This window comes from Sciurus carolinensis, chromosome 17, assembly GCF_902686445.1.
Source record: "Sciurus carolinensis chromosome 17, mSciCar1.2, whole genome shotgun sequence".
NCBI classification, from domain to species: Eukaryota; Metazoa; Chordata; class Mammalia; order Rodentia; family Sciuridae; genus Sciurus; species Sciurus carolinensis.
Genome location: NC_062229.1, coordinates 787150 through 808964, shown reverse-complemented (window position 1 = coordinate 808964; position 21815 = coordinate 787150). Strand labels below are relative to the sequence as shown.

Genomic DNA, 21815 nt, shown 5'->3' with positions numbered 1-21815 from the left:
CCTCAATTCTGTGTGTTGAAGGAGTCAAGCTGCAGTGCCTCCTGGACCAGGAGACAGGGAGGGACCTCAGTTTCAGGGCAGGGGTGGAGGCCTGGGTCAGGATGCCCGTGGACTGCTGGGAGGAGGCGGCCTGCCATCCTGGTCTCTTAGGCTGCTGGAGGCCAAGAGACAGGGCCCAGGCCTCCGGACATGGAGGCTACTCCCCCAGCGCTTTCTGTCCCAGGCTGCAAGGAAAAAGGACTCCTCCAGCCCGGGGTCCTTGTTGGGGTATGCCGCCCTGCAGGTGTCCTTGGTTAAGTCAGGCCATCTCCACCCTTGGGGGCTGATCTCGTGACCAAGTTGACTCTCCCCCACCTCTATAAGCAAGGCATTTTCTAATAAAAGGTGCCGATGTATTCACAGAAGCCCGCGTCTGTGTGTTGCCAACTCCCTCTCCCCAGGGCACACCCGCTGCCCCAGGGAGGGTGTGGGCAGTTGGGGAGCTCCAGAGGCTGGCCCTCAAGCCAGCTGGTAGTTAGGGCCAGCTCCTCTTGCCTGCCAAACTGAGCTGTGGCCCTGGGGGCCTCACCTGATCTATGTTTGGGAAGTGCTTTGTCCTCACTGCGATGACCCCCCTGCGGAGGGTGGGGAGGTCAACCCCATAGCTCTCCCTAGACTTTTCTAAAGGGTACTTGAAAAACGCGTTGGTCTTTCTCATGGCCACTGGTCGGGTACTGGCCAAGTGCTGTGGCATTAGTGAATGAGAGGAGCTGTGCCCTGGCACCCCGAGGAGTCGAGCAAGCTGCACTTGGTCTCCAAAGGCAAGTGTGCTCCCTGGGAGCCTCGGGGACCTGCCACTTGCAGGAGGGAGGGGGGCCCGTGTATTCCCCACTCACTCAGCTGGCATCTGCCTGTAGGTGACACTGGGGGACAGTCTGATGCACACAGTCGCCCTGGTCTGTGGGTGAGGGCTGGATGGGCAGGGGCAGGCAGTGAGCCCAGTCTGGTGCCCCTGATTTCCAGGTCTCAGAGAGTTCCTGAAAGCGAGACATTAAAAGGGGAGCGCGATCCTCCCGCAGACCCTGCCTTGGACCCCAGCTCAGGAAGCCCTCAGGGGTGTCCCTTCTGTCCCCCCTTCCCCACACCCTCCCCTGGCCTCACCTGAACTCCAGCTGGATGCTCCCTACCCCAGCCCCACCCGCACCCTCAAGGGACCTCTTCGGAAGGACCGTCCTCTGGCGGCGCCTACTCGGACACCATGGGGTCCCGCGGCCGGCAGGCTGCGCGATGGGAGGTGCTCTAACCTGCAGGAACCCCGGACGCGACTCAGGCGCCTGCACGCACCTGCGATGGCTGTGTCCTTCCACTCCCAGCCCTGCACACGGCCCGGCCCGCGGGACCCGACTCTAACCGCCCCGACCTGCCTTAAAGATCTTGTCTATCCCTCCCTGCGGGATAAGGCGCCGCCCACTCATCATCCAGCCCGCAAGGCCCGCGCAGGTGAGCGGCGAGTGCTCCCGCTGCTGTGCGGTTTTCTTTTTTAATAAATTTAAATTTAAAATTTTTGAGACAGGGTCTCAGTTGCTTAGGGCCGCGCCCAGTGGCTGAGGCTGGCTTTAAACTCGCGATGCTCCGGCCTCAGCCTCCCGAGTAGCGGGGTACAGGCGTGGTCGCCCCGCCCCTCCCTCCCGGCCCCGCCTCTCCGTTCCCGGAGGCCCCGCCCGCGGTCTGGCCCCGCCCCCGAGGCTCCTCCCCGCCCCTGGCTGATCTCGGCTAGGCCCCGCCTTCTCCCTGGCCCCGCCCTGATCCCGTGCCGCCCGTTTCAGACCCGTTGGCACCGGACTAACAGCTCCACCAAGTCCACAGCCTGGATGCCCAGAGGCCCGCCCTAAGCAGCCCGGCCCCGCCCGGCCGGCCCGCGCAGGTGAGCGGCGAGTGCTCCCACTGCTGTGCGTCCTTGGGCGCCTGCGCGCCTTCTCTGAGTTTTGGCTTGGGTTGCAGCTTCCGGTTACAGGGCGCCCCCTAGAGGTTCGTGCATAGGACCCTGGGACTGGGTACCAGAGAGCCTGGTGCCCACTGGACAGAGTTCCCTGGCCCGGGCGGAGCTCTGGGCCTTTGAAACCTGCACTGCTGCCGCCGGGCAAGTGCCTGGGACTTGGGTTACTGGGGCTCTGGTTAGCTGCGAGTGGGGTGGGAGCAGGCCAGCGCTGTGTCCTCCTGTCCCCAGGTAAACTTTGGGGGATTCTGGCCATCTGAGTCTCCTCCAAACCCAGTGCCCACACACTGGATCTTCCCACTGCCAAGCCCCGCTTCACCTCAGCCTCACTTTCCCTCATTTGGTGAATGGACACTGGTCCTGCTCAGGTTCCAGGGAAGGCCAGTGCTGGCCCTGAGCCAGGCCCTGCCCCACCAGGCCCTGGGGACACTGATGACTCAGATGCCTGTGATCCCAGCTCCAGGGAGGTGCAGGGTTCAGCAGAAAGGGAGAGAGTAGAGGACACAGGTGATCGGAGCTGGGATGGGGGACACCCTGGACAGAGGGCCAGCTCCAAGGAGGCGCAGGGCCCAGCCTGCACGGTCACTGATGTACAGAGTGAGGCCAGCGGGGTGAGGAGGCTGCCCCCTGCGGAATGGGGCTCTGGTGGGGTTTGGTGCCACAGGCTTGGGGTGGGCCTCCACCCCTGGGTTCGCTCTGTGGGGTGGGGATTATTTGGGGAGCTGTCAGGGAGGAGCTGCTGTATAGGGGTGACTTGCGTGGCCTCCTAGCAGCTGGACTGGGGCTCCTGGTGAAAAGCCAGACTCAAATTCCTGAGCCTGTTAGCAGGAGGGTTCCCAGCTAGCGGCAGACGGCACCCGCCCTTCCAGGGCAGCTGCACCTGGCTGGACCCTGCCCAGGCTCCCCAAGGCCAGACCCCACTGTGGGAAGTATGACCTGACCCTGGGCCCCATTTGGTTCGTCAACAAACATGGACTGAGCACCTGGCCTGGGCCCCAGGGAGAGGGGCAGGGACAGCATCCGGGCAGTGGAGTGGAACCCCTCCTCGTCCCTCAGCCTGGCTGCAGCAGGGGTGGGGGCCGGGGAGACTGGTGCACGTGGGAAAGGTTTGGTGACTGGATCTCTGAGCCCAGGGTGGTGGCTACTTGTGGGGGTGAGTTTGGGGGGTGAACCCCTAGGCCCCGAACTCCTTGAGGGCCCAGAAACGGGCAGCATCCAGCCCAGGCCAGGGACACAGACGTGAGCTTGTCCTCGGGCTCTTCTCCCTGACAGCCCCACCAACATGGGCAGTGATCGCCGCAAAGGAGACCCGAAGAATGAGGCACACACAGGTGCATTTCCCGGTGGAGGGAGGGGTTGAACGGTGGACTCAGGGTTTGAGACCAGCCGAGCCGGGCACAGGGTCCCAGGTTCCTGCCTCGCGGAGCCTCAGCTTACCCCGTCTCGTGGGCTCGCAAGGGACGTCAGCGAGTCTCCAGGCCCCTTCTGAGTGGAGGTGGCTCGGGAGGGCAAGCTGCTCCTGGGACCCCTGGGCCAGCGCCCGCAAGCACTGTGGGAACTGGGTTGCTCCCCAGAGGTGCCTCCGTTTGTTTACGAGCCGCCCAGGCCCCGGGGACCCTCCGCCCCGCTGCCGCGCCCTCAGCTCCTGTCCCTGCAGCGTTCACCTGGGAGGTGAAAGCCAACGACTGGGGCTACTACAAGCAGTTCAAGCAGAAGTCCTGCCTGTGCTGGCACAGGGACAAGTACAAGGTGGGCCCCGCCACCCGCCAGGGCCTGCCCCGCCAGGGACGATGTCCGTCACTTGATGCACAGCCCGAAGCTCGGTGCCCGTGGGCTGCCCGGGACACCTGGAGGCTCAACTCCAGCTGGCACTTGGTCTGCTCGTGCCCGGGTGGCCAGGGACCTGTGCAGGCTGGGCAGGGCAGCTGGGGTCCCCGGCTGGGCAGCACCCCATGAGCCTGCTGGCGGCTCCCGTTGCAGACCAACGTCATCCACACGGCCAAGTACAACGTCTTCTCCTTCCTGCCGCTGAACCTCTACGAGCAGTTCCGCCGCGTGTCCAACCTCTACTTCCTCCTGATCATCGTCTTGCAGGTGGGAGTCAGGGCTGCCTTGCCCGGGCCACGTCCTTGCCTGCAGGCAAAAGCATCCACGTCTCCTGGGAAACCCTCCCTGGCCACCCGTTGGGGGCTCCTGTTGACGTCCTCCTTGCCCTTTGCTGGGTCCCGGCGGCCCTGGAACACAGGAGGTGCTCACTGTGCTGCATGAAGGTGGACGCACACGTCCTCCAACCTCACTGGCTCTCGCTGACTCCCTGGGCCTGGCCGGCAAAGCCGACCGCAAAGAACCAGGAAGGAAGTGCAGATGGGTCCTCAGGACCCGCCAGCAGGGATGGTCGGTCAGCACAGGGCAGGCATTCAGCCGGAGCCTCCTGTCCCAGCCGTGGGCACTGTCCCCACCAGCCCGCCCATCCAGCATCTTGTTTCTGGTCTAGCTAAGGCCAGAGGCCCTGCGACCATCCATTGGGTGCTTAGGCATGAATTGAGCAGCTTGTGTGTGCAGCTTCTAGGCTGGGCACAGGGTAGAGGGACCCAGCAGTGACCTTGACCTCTGTCTGCAAGTGACTCAGGACCTGGTGGGGGGTCGGGGGCCCTTGGAGGAGTGGGGATGAGCTCAGACCTGAAGGACCAGGAGGAACGGGTTGCAGGAGGTAGGGGTGCTGGGGCTGAGGCTCCGGGGGGCCGTGCTCAGGGGCCCAGCTGACCTGCCGTGCGACCCGCTCCTCCGTGCAGGGCATCCCTGAGATTTCCACGCTGCCCTGGTTCTCCCTCTTTGCCCCACTGGTCTGTCTCCTCGTCATTCGAGCCTCCCGTGACCTCATGGATGACATTGTAAGTGAGGTCCGGGGGAGCCGCCTGGGGAGGGACCGTGCGGGAGACCTAGCTGACCCTCCCTGTGGGCCCAGGGGCGGCACAGGAGTGACAAAGCCATCAACAACAGGCCCTGCCAGATCCTGACGGGAAAGAGGTGAGGCTGCAGCGGTGGCTTAGGGACACGCCAGAGCCAGCGGCTCCCGGAACCAGGGCCTGGCCATGCAGGGCAGGTGTCTGCAGCTGGCTGGCACCTGGGTGCTCCTGCGCCTCCTGGGCGAGTCCGGTCAGGACCCAGGTCTGCCATCTACCAGGCCAGAGGTCAGCCCTGGGGTGGGGACAGAGGACCAAGACCTGTTCGTCTGCTCCCGCCATGTCTGCAGTTGAGATGAAGGGCAGGATCAGGCCATGCTGACCAGCTTTTGGACATAGGCCCTGGGCCACTGGACAGGCGCAAGGACTGTGGGAGGCCAGGGAGGTCAGGGGAGGCCTGGGGCGGCAGCCCGAGCCACACTGCCTGCCGAGGGCTGCAAGGAGCGAGTGTCCACCTCGGTCCCAGCTGCCCTGGCCTCTCCCGCCTCCCGCCCTGCAGGTTCTCCTGGCGGAAGTGGAAGGACCTGTGTGTGGGGGACGTGGTGTGCCTCAGCAAGGACAGCATCGTCCCGGTGAGCCGCCTGGCCTGCCTGCCCAGCCCGGAGGGCGGCCGCCACCGCTGCCACATCCTCTCCCTCCTCCACAGGCCGACCTGCTCCTGCTGGCCAGCACGGAGCCCAGCAGCCTGTGCTACGTGGAGACCGTGGACATCGACGGGTGAGAACCCCCCGCATTGCAGGCCTAGCGGAGGTGCCTTCCAGGCTCCTGCAGGGGAACATGGCACCGGGCTGCGGTGCCCAGGGAAAAGGGACCACCTCCTGTGCAGCAGCCTGTGGGCTGCCTGGGTGCAGCCCTGCCCTGGGCGGGGCCTGCGGCCCTGGCTGGGCCTCTCCTGCCAGGAGCAGGGCCCAGCAGCAACGCGCTTCAGATCCTGTGGGGAGGCTCCCCGCCAGGGCCCCATGTGTTGCCACCTTTCTGTTGCCAGGGAGACCAACTTGAAGTTCAGACAGGCCCTGCCGGTCACCCATAATGAACTGACCAGCACGAGGAAGATGGCGGCCTTCCAAGGTGAGAGCAGGGTGCCTGGCCAGCCAGACGGCTGTCCCCTGAGTCGGCAGCCGCCAGTGGCTTCTCACAGGCCGGTCAGGGCTGCCCTCCGCCTAGGACTCGGTCCCCCTGCCCTGTGATCACGCCAGCTGCTTTCCTCCCACGCTCACAAGAGCAGCGGCGCAGACTGCCGGTGGTCCCGTGAGGGTCCCGTGAGGCCTGAGCAGGCCATTGGCAGGGGCGGGGGCCCACGGGCAGGCCCCGGAAGGTTCTCCATGTGCCGGGTGTGGCTGCGGTGGCTGGGCAGAGGCCTGGAGGGGGCGGTCCAGCTGTTCCCTATCTCACTGCAAAGGCCAGTGTTCCTGCTGGCGGTGAAAGTGAAAGGTCGGCCCCCCCTCTGTGGACTGTCCAGACAGGCCAAAACGGGCCTTGCACGCCTGACCCCTGTTGACCCCATGGGGACAGGCTCAGGGGGGTAGGAACATTTCCTGGCCCCGCTTGGGGCGGGGGCAGGGGCCACGGGGGCCGGGCCAGCGCCTGGCCCCAGGGCCCAGTACTTGCCCGGCACCCCATGACCACCAGGCGGCCACAGGTACCGTGCTGTGTGAGGAGCCCAACAGCCGAATGCACCAGTTCGTGGGGGTCCTGGAGTGGAACGGCCAGAGGCATCCCCTGGACGTCGGCAACCTTCTCCTCCGCGGCTGCAGGGTCCGCAACACAGACACCTGCTATGGCCTCGTCATCTATGCCGGTAGGGGCTCCGCGCGGAGCTCGGGCCTCGCCGCGGACGCCCCGGGGGTCGGAGCGGCTGATGGGCCAGGGTTCACAGGCTGAGCACACGGAACCAGCACCTGGCAGGAGGATCGGTGGGGTTGCGGGGGGTGGGGGTTTGCATGAGAGAGGAGCCCAGAGGAGCCAGGCTCCAGGCCAGCCCAGCAACTTAGCCAGACCCTGGCTCAAAATAAAGAATGAAAAGGGCTGCGGTGTAGCTCAGTGGAGAGCACCCGAGTTCAGTGCCCAGTAGAGGGGGAAACGGGTGGGGGTGGGTGGGGGGAGGACAGGTGGATGGACAGGCACGAACCCTGCAGGTTTTGACACCAAGATCATGAAGAACTGCGGCAAGATCCATTTGAAGAGAACCAAGCTAGACCTTCTCATGAACAGGCTGGTGGTCCTGGTGAGCTGCCACCAAGAGCCCTTGCAGGGGACATTGAGAAAGGGCAGGTGGAGGGCCGGGCTCACTAGCAGAAGCCCTGCTGTCACCTTCCTGGCCCAGGTCCCCTTCCTCCGAAGCCTGCCACTTGATCCAATGGGCAGATCTTTGGGCCAGAGACTGTTTTGTTGAAATAATAGTTTTTAAGAAACGTTTAAAGCCTGGCAGGGAGGCTGTCGTCTCCGCCTCTGGGGAGGCTGAATCAGGAGGATCACAAGTTCAAGGCCAGCCTGGGCAGCTGAGCAAGACCCTGTCTCAAAATCAAATGGAAAGAGCTTCGGCTGTAGCTCAGAGGCAGAGTTCTAGCCTACCAAGTGTTATAGAATTTGACCCTGACCTTTCCAAACCTGTGGGAAGTGACAAACTGCTCGCCCACCCTATGCTGGAATGTGACCATTCTCAATGTTTTATCCATCATCCTCACTGTTTTTAAAAGTCACTGTAATTAGAAAAACAAAATCAGAAACAGAAACTGGAAAGACCCTGAATGTTGCCCTCCCGGAACCTTCCAGCCCCCTCTCCCTCCTTGTCCTTTCACGGGGTCCTCGCTCTTGGCTCTGCCCTGCAGATCTTCCTGTCCCTGGTGGTGGTCTCTGTGACCTTGGCCCTGGGCTTCAGTTTGAAGGTGAGAGATTTCAGAGAGAAGCACTACTACCTCTGGGCCATGCACACGCGGGGCTTGTTCCTGGAGACCTTCTTCAACTTCTGGAGCTTCCTCATCCTGCTCAGTGTCATGGTGCCCATGGCCATGTTCATCCTGTGGGTCCTAACCCCAGCCCAGCCCAGCCCCTGCTCCTGCCCAGCCCCAGCCCCTGCCCATGCCCCTGCCCAGCCCCTGCCCATGCCCCTGCCCAGCCCCAGCCCCCACCCAGCCCAGCCCCTGCCCCCTACCCAGCCCCTGCCCATGCCCCTGCCCAGCCCCTGCCCATGCCCCAGCCCAGCCCCAGCCCCCGCCCAGCCCAGCCCCTGCCCCTACCCAGCCCAAGCCCCTGCCCAGCCCAGCCCCTGCCCATGCCCCAGCCCAGCCCCAGCCCCAGCCCCCGCCCAGTCCCTGCCCAGCCCCTGCCCCCGCCCAGCCCCCGCCCAGCCCCTGCCCCCGCCCAGCCCCCGCCCAGCCCCTGCCCCCGCCCAGCCCCCGCCCAGCCCCTGCCCAGCCCAGCCCCCACCCAGCCCCTGCCCCTGCCCCAGCCCAGCCCCTGCCCCAGCCCAGCCCCTGCCCCTGCCCAGCCCCAGCCCCAGCCCCCGCCCAGCCCCTGCCCAGCCCCAGCCCCTGCCCAGCCCCAGCCCAGCCCCAGCCCCTGCCCAGCCCCTGCCCCTACCCAGCCCCAGCCCCTGCCCAGCCCCTGCCCAGCCCCTGCCCCTGCCCAGCCCCAGCCCCTGCCCAGCCCCTGCCCCTGCCCCAGCCCAGCCCCAGCCCCTGCCCAGCCCCAGCCCCTGCCCAGCCCCTGCCCAGCCCCAGCCCCAGCCCAGCCCCAGCCCCTGCCCAGCCCCGCCCAGGGGCACAGGCAGCCCGCTGTGGCTGACTGGCGTGCATTCTGTGTGCCTGCAGGGCCGAGTTCATCTACCTGGGGAACAGCATCTTCATCAACTGGGACATGCAGATGTACCACGCACCGCAGGACATGCCAGCCAAGGCCCGCAGCACCAGCCTCAATGACCAGCTGGGCCAGGTGCAGTACATCTTCTCGGACAAGACCGGCACGCTCACGCAGAACACCATGATCTTCAAGAAGTGCTGCATCGCCGGCCGCATCTACGGTGGGCCCCGCTGAGGACCAGGGCCACTGCGGGCCCTGCGACGAGCCCGAATCCCCATCCGTGGCCACACTGCTCCAGACCGCCTGGCTTCTCCGGCCGCATGCGGCGACCCTGGAGGTCAGGAGGCGGGCGGGCAGGGTGTGGAGCTCTAAAGCAGGGTCTCTCCCCAGGTCCAGAGACCAAGTCTGGGACCTCCGCGCAGGTGAGCCCCGCCTGCGGGCTGCCGGGACGGGGCGGGGGCCGTGGCCTGCCCCCACTCAGCCGTCCCCCCCCCAGGAGAAGCCTCACGGGTGGAAGTACCCTTTCCACAACGAGGAGCTCCTGGGCCTGGTTCAGGAGGGGCGGGACCCTGCGGTGCGCGAGTTCTGGCGCCTGCTGGCCATCTGCCACACAGTGATGGTCCACCAGAAGGACAGTGAGTTGGGGGCCCCCAGCCTCACCCCCCTCCAGCGAGGGGCCCTAGGGGCTCCTGAGGTGCCGCCGAGCTTCCTTGGCCTTAGCCTAGCCCTGTCCAGCCTCCAGACTCCGTCCCTGTGCCTGCAGTGAGCTCAGTCCAGGTCCCAGGCATCTCCTCAAGGCTGCCCAGGCCTGGGGCCAGACAAGGCCGCTGAGCGCTGGGGTCAGAGGAGGGGCTCCCTCGCGGAGGATGAGGAGCTGGGGCCTGGGGGCTGAGCCTCAGGAACCTGGCGTGCAGCGGGCGGTCCCGCAGGCCCCACCCAAGTGCCCCCCTCCCCTGGGCTTAGAGCTTGCCCAGGACCAGGCACTGTTGTCCCACCCACGTTTGCAAGCCCTAACCCACTGGCGTCCCCTCTAGGGTGGACCTGGGGACACCACGAGGCCCGGGAGCCCTCACTGCCTGCCGCCCCCTTCCCGCCAGACCAGCTGGTGTACCAGGCGGCCTCTCCTGATGAGGAGGCGCTGGTCCACGCAGCCCGCAGCTTCGGCTTCGTGTTCCTGTCGCGCACCCAGGACAGCGTGACGCTGCTGGAGCTCGGGGAGGCCCGCGTCTACCAGGTCCTGGCCATGATGGACTTCAACAGCGTGCGCAAGCGGATGTCCGTGCTGGGTGAGCGCCGGGCCCCGCCGGGTGCCCCGGGAGGGAGCACTGTGGGCAGCAGGCCTCTCCCCCCGCAGTCCGGAACCCGGAGGGCTCCATCCGCCTCTACACCAAAGGCGCGGACACGGTCATCCTAGAACGCTTGCACAAGAGGGGCGACGTGGAGATGGCCACAGAGGAAGTGCTGCTCGTGAGTCCCCGCGGCCGGGAAGGCGAAGAAAGCGTGTAGAGGGCTGCGGCCCTTGGGGCGGTGCGGTCAGGCAGGTTGCCCTGCGGGAACCATTCTCCCCCCGCCGGGAGTCGGGAGGGGCTGCGCTCCAAGGTGCCCACCCAGATGCCGCTCTGGAATTCACATGGTGCCGCAGGGCGGGCTGGGCTTTGGCCTGGACTCCAGTCCTTCCTTTGTGGGTGAGGCTCAGCTCCCCTGCTGGCCTCCTCCGCCTTGGTTTCTGCCCTGGGTGTTCCCCACACCTGGGCACTGTGGGCCTTGGCCTGGAATTCCTCTCCACGCTTTGTCACTCACCATCTCTTGGTCCTTGTGGTCAGCTGTGGCCTCGCAGAGTCAGGGACCCTGAAGGCCTCTTCCTCTGGCCCAGCCCCGATCTGCATCCGGGGGCAGTGGGGAGAGTTAGGTGACCAGTCTCTCGTAGTAGCAGTCAGAGCCAAGGAGCTTGGCAGGAGGTGTCCCTCGCCCCTTGGAACCGACGAAGCCCTCCACAGCTGGAGCCACCACTGGGGAGGGAAGCCTGGGCAGGTGTGGGGCAGCAGGGAGCCCCGCGGGCAGCTTCCTTGGGGCCACCCTCCAGTGAGTGTGTGCTGGGCCCGTCCCTCTGGCAGAGCTTCCCAGAGGGAGGGGCTGGGGAAACCTGGACTCGGCAGGGCAGTGACGGCGCCCGCTGCCCTAGACCTTTGCGAAGGAGACCCTGCGGACGCTGTGTCTGGCCTACAAGGAGGTGGGCGAGGAGGCCTATCAGAAGTGGCAGGTCCAGCACCAGCAGGCCTGCCTCCTGCTGGAGAACCGGGCACAGGCCCTGCAGGACGCGTACGAGCAGATGGAGCAGAAGCTGGAGGTGGGCCCTGCACGGGGCTGGCCTCTGGGCTGGGCCCCGCGCAGCCTGCTCCCTGACCCCGCTCTCCACCAGCTGCTGGGGGTCACGGCCATCGAGGACCGGCTGCAGGATGGCGTCCCAGACACCATCAGGTGTCTCAGGAGAGGGAACATCAAGATCTGGGTGCTCACAGGGGACAAGCAAGGTGGGTCCCCGCCCCTCCTGCATCCAGCACCCTCTCATGCCTCGTCCGGCATCCCGCTGTCCACCTGGCCCCCTGTTTGGAGTGCCCCCTCCAGATTGTCCCTGGGAAAGGGAGAAACCACGGTTAAAAGTGTGGGACTCTGAGGGGCCGCCCAGGGTCCAGCACCCTGCTGAGCGTGTGTTGAGGGTCTTGTCCTCACAGGAACGCTGCAAGGTGGGGCCCTCAGCACCCGTGCGTAGAGCTGGGTGCAGCAGTGGTCAGAGAGCTGGAGACATCTGCCTGGAGGTGCCCAGCCACATAGGCAGCCTGTGAGTCTCTGGGTCTCCGCCTGGCTCTCAAAGGACAGGGCTGGCGCCCACAGGCTGCACGAGGTTTCCTGTGCCTTTGGGGATCCTTCCTCTGGGCCTGCACACAGACGCTGAGGCTGACCTGTGGGGGGGACGCTGAGGCTGACCTGCGGGGGGGGGACACAGACGCTGAGGCTGACCTGCGAGGGGCATAGAAAGACAAATATCCAGGCGGAATCACGCTCACTTTTCCCAGTGGTTTTAAGAGATGAAACTTGCGAGGTCCCTAAAAGCGCGGTGTGTCCCGGTGCGCAGTGCCTGGCCCCCGCCTCCCACTCCTCCCGCTCTGACCGCCCAGCCCAGCCAGTGGAGAGTCTCAGAGCTGGCTCTCCTTGGCTGGTCCGGGTGACAGCCCTGCTCTGAGCCACTCCCCGCGGAGGGGACGCGTGCCCGGGGCGTGGCGGGTGGGTGCACCGAGGCGCTGAGCAGGGCTGCTCCGCAGAGACGGCGGTGAACATCGGCTTTGCCTGCCAGCTGCTGTCGGAGAACATGCTCATCCTGGAAGAGCGGGAGATAAAGTGAGCGGCGCGGCGGGGCGGGGCGGGGGCTGCCGGGCAGGCGGGACGCCCAGCTGACCCCGTTGCCCCCAGCCACGTCCTGGAGACCTACTGGGAGACCAACAACAACAAGCAGACCAACAAGGGCTACCTGAAGTTCACGTCACAGGTCAAACTGGCCATGGTCATTAATGGGGACTTCCTGGTCAGTGTTCACTTGGGGTGGGCAACGGGGGCCCTTGGTATGGGGAAGGACCCTGGGGGAGCTGCGGGCTGGTGCTGGGCACCCCACGGAGCTCCCAGGGGAGACTGTCAGAACGTAGAGTCGGCGTTGAGGAGGCCAGAAGAGGCCCAGCCCGGGGGGCGGCACAGGAGGCTCAGGGAGGAGGAGGCCTGGGAGGCCTGCTGGCCAGGTCGTGCATGGAGCCAGGGGTCGGCCAGACAGATGCACCCTCCTCCCTGTCTGCCAGGACAAGCTGCTGCTGTCCTTGCGCAAAGAGCCCCGGGCTCTGGTCCAAAACGTGGTGGTGGACGAGAACAGCCCGGAGTCCAACCAGCTGAGGAGGGACTTCCTGCAGGCCAGGCGGATGTCGCTCATGCGGCACAGCTTTGGGCCCTCTCTGGTGCCTGCCCAGTCCAGCACCACCAAGACCCAAGAGAGCCCTGAGGTGCGGCGGGAGCGGGCCTTCGTGGACCTGGCCACCCGGTGCCAGACGGTCATCTGCTGCCGGGTGACGCCTAAGCAGAAGGCCCTGGTAGTGGCGCTGGTCAAGAAGTACCATCAGGTGGTGACCCTGGCCATCGGGGACGGCGCCAACGATGTCAACATGATAAAGAGTGGGTGGTGGGCAAGGGGCCGGGGGGCAGGTCCAGGCAGCAGGCTGGGTGGGGCTGGGCAGCTGGGCAGGGCAGCTGTGGGCTGACTGAGCGCACGTGCCCTGCAGCTGCGGACATTGGTGTGGGGCTGACGGGTCAGGAGGGCATGCAGGCGGTGCAGAATAGTGACTACGCGCTGGCTCAGTTCAGCTTCCTGCAGCGGCTGCTGCTGGTGCATGGACGCTGGTCCTACATGCGCGTCTGCAAGTTCCTGCGCTACTTCTTCTACAAGACCGTGGCCAGCATGATGGTGCAGATCTGGTTCTCCTTCTACAACGGCTTCACTGCCCAGGTGGGCCTCCCTGCGGCAGCCTGTGGGGCGCTCGTCCTGGGAGGCCAGCCTGAGGTCACGGGGGGACGTGCAGGGTCCAGCACTGCTGTGCCCCTGACCTGTCCAGGATTGCTTGGTGAGCGGGCTCTGTCTCCCCGGGGTCTGTGGAGGCAGCAGGGGTGAACCCTGGAGCCCGGAGGAGTGGGTGCGGGTGGCCGATGCCCAGCATAGGCTGGATGCACTGTCCTGGGGCTGAGAAGAGACCTGGTGGCCATTCTCCCTCTGTGTCAGGAGGTGCCCGGGAGCTGCCTGTCCCCCGTCCCCGGCATCTGAGAGGGAACGCGACAGGAGCTCCCTTAATACGTGTGCAGTGTTGGTCTGACTCTTGATGTCTAGGGATCTCATTTTTAAGAGGCTCGGCTTTCTTACATCCGTTGGGCTTGTTGGCTGCTGGTATACAGAAGGCAGCTGGCCCCCGTGTGCCCTCGTTGTGCCCGCAGCCTCTCTGAGGCGGCCGCTGGCTCCTGCATCTCTCCTCTGATCCCGCGGGCTCTCCTCCGTTTCTTCCCTGTGTGTGTGGGTGTTCCTGGGGACTGGGTGCTCTACCACTGAGCCACATCCCCGGCCCATTTGATTCTGAGACGGCCTCGCTCACTTGTCCGCTGGCCCCCAACTTGCAATCCTCCTGCTTCAGCCTCTGCTTTCAAATGTGAGTGGTTTTTGTTCCTTTTCTTGCCTAATTGCCTGGCTAAGATTTCCGGTTCTGTGTCGGATAGCAGCAGTGGACGGCGCAGCCTCATCCCGCACCGCGCTGCAGGGAGAAGCGCTCTTCCCCGCGTGTCTGAGGACCTGCCCCTTGTCCTCCACTCACTTGTTCGTCATCTGACCACATCGGTGTGGGCTCTTGGGAATCAGCGTTGCTCTGCACTGCTGCCACCCACAGGGCCCCTGGCGTCCAGCCTCCGCGCATCCTCGCTTCCTGGCCTCAGGGAGGCGGGGTCCTTTTGCGCTCCCTGCTCCCAGCCCTGGGACCAGTCACCCCCTCAAGGAGCCCCACGTTTCTCACTAGTGAGTGGAAGTCAGACACCCTGATCTGAGGTGGTGGGGGCCCCGTGCCCCGGGGCGCTGTTGTCCTCTCAGAAGCAGAGCCAGGAAAGGCTCACCTGCCAGCTGGTGTGGGAACCCCCACCTCGCTCATCTCTCAACTTACCTGTCTGTGTTTCGCCATCGATGCGAGCTGTCGTTGCATCTGTGTCTCTTACCTGTCCGTCCTCACCTGCTGTCTCCTCTCGTCTGCGATCGCTGTCCTCTCTGCAGTCCTGTGTCTGTGACCCACCTGCCCGTCTTACCCGTCACGTTGCCTCCCTCTCTGCCATTCCTCTGCCTCTGTGCTCGCTAGAGCCCACGAGTGCCAGCCTGCATGCGCCTGCCCCTCCCCCAGCGCCAGGCGGCCCGGCCCTCCGTGGACCCATTGGCAGCTACTTTTCCAGCGCGAGCAGCTTGGTTCTCATTGCCCACAAGGTGCTTGCTGCCGGCTTCACCCTGAAGTGCGTGCAGGTGGCGGGAGGGCATCTGGCCTCTTCTGCTCTGTGCCCTACGGGGAGTCCCTGAATCTGAGGCACTGTAAATGGAGAAGAGTCTACAGATTCCTGCTCTCTAGCCATGGCGGCTCTTCACGGAGCCCCCGGACAGAGCTGCTGTCCTTCCGTGCCAGGCACTCTCCAGCCCTCCCCAGCCTCTCTGCCCGTCCTGGTCTGGTTGTAGCACCGACCTCGGCCCTAGGCAACTGCCTACCTCACCTGGACCCCTCCCCAAGTGCCCGGCCGGCTTGGCGGGCGCCTGGCCGCGGGCTCCTGACGCTGCCTTGCTCTCCCGTGCGGCCCGCGCAGCCCCTGTATGAAGGCTGGTTCCTGGCCCTCTTCAACCTGCTCTACACCACCATGCCGGTCCTCTACATTGGGCTCTTCGAGCAGGTGGGCAGGGTCTGGCCGTCTCCCCGCCGGGGTCCAGGTGGGCGGGTCTCGGGCCTCCGCCTGCCCCCGCAGGAGCCCTCTCCTGGGTGCCCTCTGAGGGGCCCTCTGCCAGTCCCCTCTTCTGTGGGACCCGCCCCGCCCCGCTCCACTTGACTGGCCTTCACTCCGCTGGCTGGGTGCGGCTGGGGTTGTGCTGGGCGCCTCCTGCCCGCCCCGCCCCACGAGCTGCCGCCGCAGGACGTGACCGCTGCGGAGAGCCTGCTGATGCCGGAGCTGTATGTCGCGGGTCAGGAGGACAAACTCTTCAACTACTGGGTGTTCTTCCAAGCCGTGGCCCACGGCACGGCCACCTCCCTGGTCAACTTCTTCGTGACGCTGTGGGTCGGCCACAACTCGGTGGGGCCTTCCAGCTTCAGTGACTACCAGTCCTTTGCCGTTATTGTGGCCGTGTCGAGCTTGCTGTCCATCACCCTGGAGGTGGGCAGCCCTGGGGCCCTGGTCCCCCGGCCCCGGCTTCAGGGGCCTTACCAGGTGGGCCCAGGGACTCGGGGTCCTCAGCTGTGCCCTCCTTGTCCAGGTCATCCTGATCATCAGGTACTGGACGGTGCTGTGCCTGCTGACCATTCTGCTCAGCCTTGGTTCCTACGTCGTCATGACGCATGCCACTCAGAGCTTGTGGCTCTGGAAGATGGCCCCGAAGACCTTCCCGTTTCTGTGTGAGTCCCCGGTGGGGGTGGCAGTGTGGGTGCCCGCAGTGTTGGGAGGGTGTCGAGGCATGGGGTGGTCCCTGATGACAGCTATGTGAGGGGCGGAAGGTCACAAGTCACCTGGCGGAGTGTCCCAGGAAGGGGCTGAATTCTGCAGTTGTCCATGGTGGCTTGGGTCGGGGAGGGGATGGAGGTAGGGGCACCACGAGGCCCTGCCGTGACTGTCACCCTGCCCAGTTGCTGACCGAAATGTGCTGGCCCACCCCTCAAACCTGCTGGTGATCCTGCTGAACGTGTCCTTGAACACGCTGCCTGTCCTGGCCTTCCGTGTCATCTACAAAACCCTCAGGAAGCCATGTCTCAAGGTGAGGCTGGGCTGCGGCAGGGGTGCCCCACATGCCTGGGGTCTGTGAACCCCTCCTGGTATTCCCAGACCCTGAACTGGGGGACCCGCAGGGGGGCCACACATCCTGGCCAGCCTGGCTTCACACACGGACTCCAGCGGATCCAGGGCTCAGGGTGCAGGAGACAGGAAGAACCTGGAGTGGTGTCAGCAGAGGGCACTTAAGAGCAGCCTGTGTGTCCATCAGTAGGGATGGACACACATCACGTCCCATCCACACGGGGAGTGGTTCCCAGCCACGGGAAGGAAGGATGTCTGGCACATGCCGTAGCACGTGCGGACCTGGGGCAGCAGTGCTCAAGGACGTAGGCACACACCACGGGATCCTTTCAGGGCGCTCAGAGGCAGGAAGCAGTGTGGTGGGGCTGAGAGGGGACTCGAGTCAGTGCTGAAGGGACAGAGCTGCAGTTTGAGGACACTCAGAGAGGAGGACATTCTGGAGATGGGCGCCGGGAGGCTGCCGGCCCTGTGCATGTACTCAAGCCACTGGCCTGCACTTCAATATGGTTGAGATGATTGATTTTACATCCTGTGTATGTTATTGGAATGAAAAAGGGATTACTTACTAGTTCCTGTAGTCAAAACTTGGAAGGAAAGTTGCCACTGGGAAAGGACTCCAAGGACTGGCTGAAATGGTGGACCAGGACATGGCCACAGGCCATGCTACTTGCTACCACACAGGACACGTGGTGATCTCAGGGCCCCTCTTATAGCTCTGCCACCAGAGAGTACTCAAGGCACCCAGTGACTGGTGCAGAGTCAGGTCCAGGGAAGGACCCTGATTGGCTGGTGCAGAGTCAGGTCCAGGGAAGGACCCCGATTGGCTGGTGCAGAGTCAGGTCCAGGGAAGGACCCCGATTGGCTGGTGCAGAGTCAGGTCCAGGGAAGGACCCTGATTGGCTGGTGCAGAGTCAGGTCCAGGGAAGGACCCCGATTGGCTGGTGCAGAGTCAGGTCCAGGGAAGGACCCCGATTGGCTGGTGCAGAGTCAGGTCCAGGGAAGGACCCCGATTGGCTGGTGCAGAGTCAGGTCCAGGGAAGGACCCTGATTGGCTGGTGCAGTCAGGTTCCAGGTAGGACTCTAGTTGGCTTACTTGGGCAGGGAAGAACCTGGTCAGGGCCTGCACACCAAGGGCTCTAAGTGCCCTGTGGGGAGGCATGATGATGTGTGGGCGGCTGATAGCCCCTCTGCTCCACAGCAGGAAGAGGAAATGCCCTCCGAGGACGTGGCTGTTGTGGAGCCCGTGCCTTACCTACGCAGGGAGCCCCCCACCCGGCGCTCCAGCTACGCCTTCTCCCACCGGGAGGGCTATGCAGACCTCATCACCCAGGGCACGATTCTGCGCCCATCTCCCAGAAGCAACGAGGAGGCCTGCGAGTCCCCAGCCCCGTCCGATGACGAGCTGTCCCCGAGCAGCAAGGAGTCACGCTCTCACGCCTGGAAGGTCTCGGTCCTGAAGAGGAGCAGTCACCAGCACCAGGGGAGGGCGTCCTCGGAGGACACGCAGCACTACACCACGGGGAGCTCGTCCTGCGCTGTCGCGGGGCCCGCTGCGTCTGGCTCGGACAGCCGCTCCACTCTCACCAGGAAGCCGCGCAGCCCCACCAGCAGGCCTCCGGGGTCCACCCAGGAAAGCAGATCATTTCCCGAGACTCCGTCTCAGTTCTTCACGGCTCCGTCATGGCCCTCAGACCGGACTTCCGAGAGCCAGTCAGAGTCCCTGGAGGGGCGGCCATCCTGGACTCCGTTCAGGAAGAGCTGGCCAAATGCCTGGCAGAAGGAGGCCCACCCTGCCAAGGAGGAGACGGCGCCACTTCCCTCAAAGACCCACGCGTCCCCTGCAGAGACTCTGCCACCCACTGCGGAGGAGTCGTCCCTGAGCGAGCAGCCGATGGAGGTGGAGCCCTGGGAGGTGGACAGGCAGCCCTCGCCCATGGAGTGGCTGCCCGCCGATGCAGCCGAGCCGCCCTCGCCTGCCCCCAGCGGGCCATTTGCAGCCCCTCAGAGACCGTCCAGCTAGCAGGAGGCCTGACCCCCAGGACAGGGCCCCACACCCTCTCCATTTTCTAATAAAGCAGGGTCCTGACCCCAGGGCTGCCGGGGCCACTCCTTTCCTCCGCGTGTCTTGCTGGGCATCGAAGGAGCGCTGCCTGTGTCTCTCCCCTCCTTACCCGGGCACATGGCCTGGGCAGCCTCATTGCCCTGGGAAGGAGAAGGAAGCAGCAATGGCTAATGGCCCCGTGGGCCCCAGGGAGATGCCAGTCTGCGTTGCCTGCATGGCCGACCCCGGGCTCCACCGGGCCCCTGGCCGCCTCCCTCAGGTGAGCTGCCCTCCCCTGGACCCCTCGAAGCAGGTCCTGGAAGGTCCAGGTCCTGGGCCCTGTCTGGCTCGGCCGACTGCTTTCTGATCTCAGTGGCCTCCCGGAAGCGGGTCTGTGGGGTGGGTCCCGGGCCCAGGAGCAGGGCTGCCAGGGAGAGGCAGGCCCCTCAGCCCTCCCGCTGCCTCCCCCCAGCCCCTGCAGTGAGCCAGCACACACACCCGGGTGAGTGACTAGAAAATAATTTATTGAAGAAAAACCAAAGCAAACCCAGCACAAGAATGGTTGACAATGATGAGGACGGTTCTTCACCTGTGAGACCTGTTGCCTGGGGGGCAGGGGGCTACTTGTCTGTCTGGCTCTGGGGGAGCGGGGACTTGGGATGGTCCCACAGGGTCTCCCCTGCAAGCTGCCCTTTGCAGTCTGTTTAAACTTCTGGGGCCTCCTTCCCCTGCTGCTGAGGTACCCCACCTAAACCAGCCCTTGAGGGTCTGATGGGACCACCAGGAGGAGCCCAGTGGCCACTCTGGGCTGAGGGGAAATGACCAGGAGCACCACCCCTACCCCACCAGGCCCAGGCCCAGGCCCAGCCCTGCAGCCGGGGCCTCTGTCCTGCAGGGGAGGCAGCCTCTCTGGCAAACCACACTGCCCGGGCCTCTCCTACCAAGTGGGCCGCCCCTCGCTGCAGCCCTGCCCAGGAGCACAGCTCCAGGGCTCTGGGGGTGGCCAGACCCCTGGCCTCATGGTAAAGGCAGAGTCACAGGCAGAGGGACATGGTCCCAGGGTCATCTTTCCTGGTGCTGGGTCTGGGGGGCCTTCTGTCCTCCAGGATCCTCAAGCGGGCCAGGGGATGGGCTCCCGACAGGGCCACATCACCGCTGCCCCCCTGCCCCCGTTCGACCCAGGGCCAGGGAGGCTGAAGTGTCCGGTGAGGGCGTTGCGGCCATTCGGATCTGGGGAAGTGGAGCGCTTGGCTCCCGGACCCTGGTGACGAGGCTCCACCTGCTTGATTGTCTTTCTCCTGTGACAAGATACTTGGGAAATCCAGTAAAGTGAAACCATCTGGGTAGGGGTTGGGATGGGCAGGATGGTGGTGACGCCCAGGGGCACTTGAGGCGGCAGGCCAGGCAGGGGACTCGTGGGTCTGGGGGTGAGGAGGCGCCGGGCACGGAGCCCTGCTTGCTCCGGGACCTTCCTTCCTCTCCTTGGGCTCCTTGCCTGCTGGGAGGACAGCTCCTTGGAAGGGGAACAGAGACACAGAGCAAAGAAGCACGGAACAGCACCGACGGCGGCATGGACACAGCGATGGACATGAACCCGGCCGCACCCCCCGCCCCCCTCACTTAGCACATTATCTCAAGAAAGGGTACATTAGCCATGCATCAAAACAAACTCCATTGTCTTTTTTTTTTTCATTTTTCCTTTTTTTCTTAAATTACATTTGAACACAGAACACATAGAATAATAAATACTCTTATAAGACATGACTCCAAAAACCAAGAAACAGAACAAGCCAGAGATGGGAAAGGTACACCTTGCACACCCTCTTCCCAAAGACTCATCTAGATATGCATCTGTGACCGCTGGTCCCCTGCCCCTGCAGCCGCGCCTCCCCTCCCGCGCCCACCGGCCTCGCTGCCCTGACATTCAATACGTCTCCCACGGAACGGGTCAAAGAAACGACATGCCATCGTCTGCAAAATTATAATTTAACGGTATAAAGCTTCAAGTCACGTATTCCAAAAACTAGCTAAGGATTTTTTTTTATCACATAAACTATACATTAAATATTTTGAGGTATTTCAGAGAAATTGTCAAAGGCTTGAAGGAATTGTGCTGGAGGTCAGGTTCCCTGCATGGAAAATGATCTTTGGTATGGGATGACCAGGTGGGTATTGGGGACATTTGGGGTCCAGGCCTGACAAAGGGGCTGACCAAGCTCCGGCAGGGCACAGGAGCCAGTGTGAGCATATATGTGTGTGTGTGTGTGTGTGTGTGTGTGTGTGTGTGTGTGTGATGCGATGGTTGAAAACAATTCACGGGGACTGGGGTGCCGCTCAGGGGTGAGTGCTTGCCTACCGTGCGCTGGGCTCTGGGCTCCTTCCCCACTTCGGAGAAAGAGAGGAGAGAGAGAGGGATGCTTTGCGGAGGCTTCCCTTGGCCTGACCTGTCAAGACTAAAAGGTCCACAACCAGAAATGCCCAAGGGCAAGGCCTCCCCTTCCAACGGGAGACGGGCAGTCCCTTGCCCTGGCCCTGGGATCTGGAAGGCAGGGAAAGGGCAGGGTCTCGCCCAGCACAGGAGTCCCAGAAATTGTCCCCTGCAGCCAGGCACTGTGTTCCATGAAGGGCATGGACCTGGGCAGCTCACTGCCTGCGAGGGGCACATTCACATGGCATAACATGTTCTTTGACTTAAAAGTTCATTTTTTCCCTTCTGATCTTAAGAAAAATGAAAATGTTTTTGCAGGCCCTGGGCCTGTGCGCTCCAAGGACCAGGACGTGTTGGCGGCCAGGGCTGGGGAGGGAGTTCTAGTCCTGGCGAAGGGGAACTAGGGGGGTAAAACGGGGTGAGGGGGCCCAGGTGTTGTGGGGAGCCTGTGCTCTCCCGGAAGGGCATTGCGGTGTCCGGGGACCACCGTGAGGCATAGGAGGCAGTGTGTGTGTGTGTGTGTGTGTGTGTGTGTGAGTGAGTGGCTGGCTGCGTTCCGTGTCTATCAGTGTGCATGTGTGCATGTCTGTGTGTCACGCGTGAGTCTGGGGCAGGGTCACTTGCCGAGTGGGGAATGGGGACTTTTCACTTTTGGGTTTCTGCCCCCAACACCCAAAGGTTCTAGAAGCATCACCGAGATCAGTTGCTAAGAAGCTGGGAGCACAGCGCGTCGATAAGGACAGAGGACACTCCACACACATCTTTGGTTCAAGAAAAAGGCACTCATCGACCTCGCTATCCTCTCTCCCTCTCATTCTCTGGCGCTCTGGGGGAAGGGCGGCCCCTGGCCGAGGCTGCAGGGAACCCTAGCATCCAGCACAAGTCCTTGGGGGAATCTTTGGTATCAGGTGTGATTTTTCCAATCACAGACTTGAACGTTGAGTGAGGTAGCCTTTACCTAGGGGGATTTCATTAGCAATGTCTCTTGCATTCTCCAGGGGAAGC

The 21815-nt window shown here is 64.0% G+C and overlaps 1 protein-coding gene across 1 annotated transcript; it reads left to right on the top strand.

Annotated features, from left to right (window-relative positions):
- Window positions 1-1148: 1148 nt before the first annotated feature.
- Atp8b3 (ATPase phospholipid transporting 8B3) lies at window positions 1149-18437 on the top strand. Its single transcript, XM_047532404.1, has 29 exons — window positions 1149-1479; window positions 1806-1903; window positions 3248-3306; window positions 3633-3724; window positions 3956-4069; window positions 4768-4866; window positions 4941-5002; window positions 5438-5510; window positions 5585-5655; window positions 5924-6006; window positions 6578-6736; window positions 7074-7162; window positions 7767-7957; window positions 8748-8956; window positions 9127-9158; window positions 9233-9371; window positions 9834-10022; window positions 10091-10203; window positions 10919-11083; window positions 11156-11267; window positions 12057-12132; window positions 12205-12316; window positions 12582-12948; window positions 13056-13279; window positions 15148-15231; window positions 15469-15708; window positions 15809-15947; window positions 16176-16303; window positions 17540-18437. Exons 3-29 carry the CDS (start codon window positions 3258-3260, stop codon window positions 18359-18361), a joined length of 4233 nt encoding a protein of 1410 aa, XP_047388360.1. The 5' UTR covers window positions 1149-1479; window positions 1806-1903; window positions 3248-3257; the 3' UTR covers window positions 18362-18437.
- Window positions 18438-21815: the final 3378 nt, after the last annotated feature.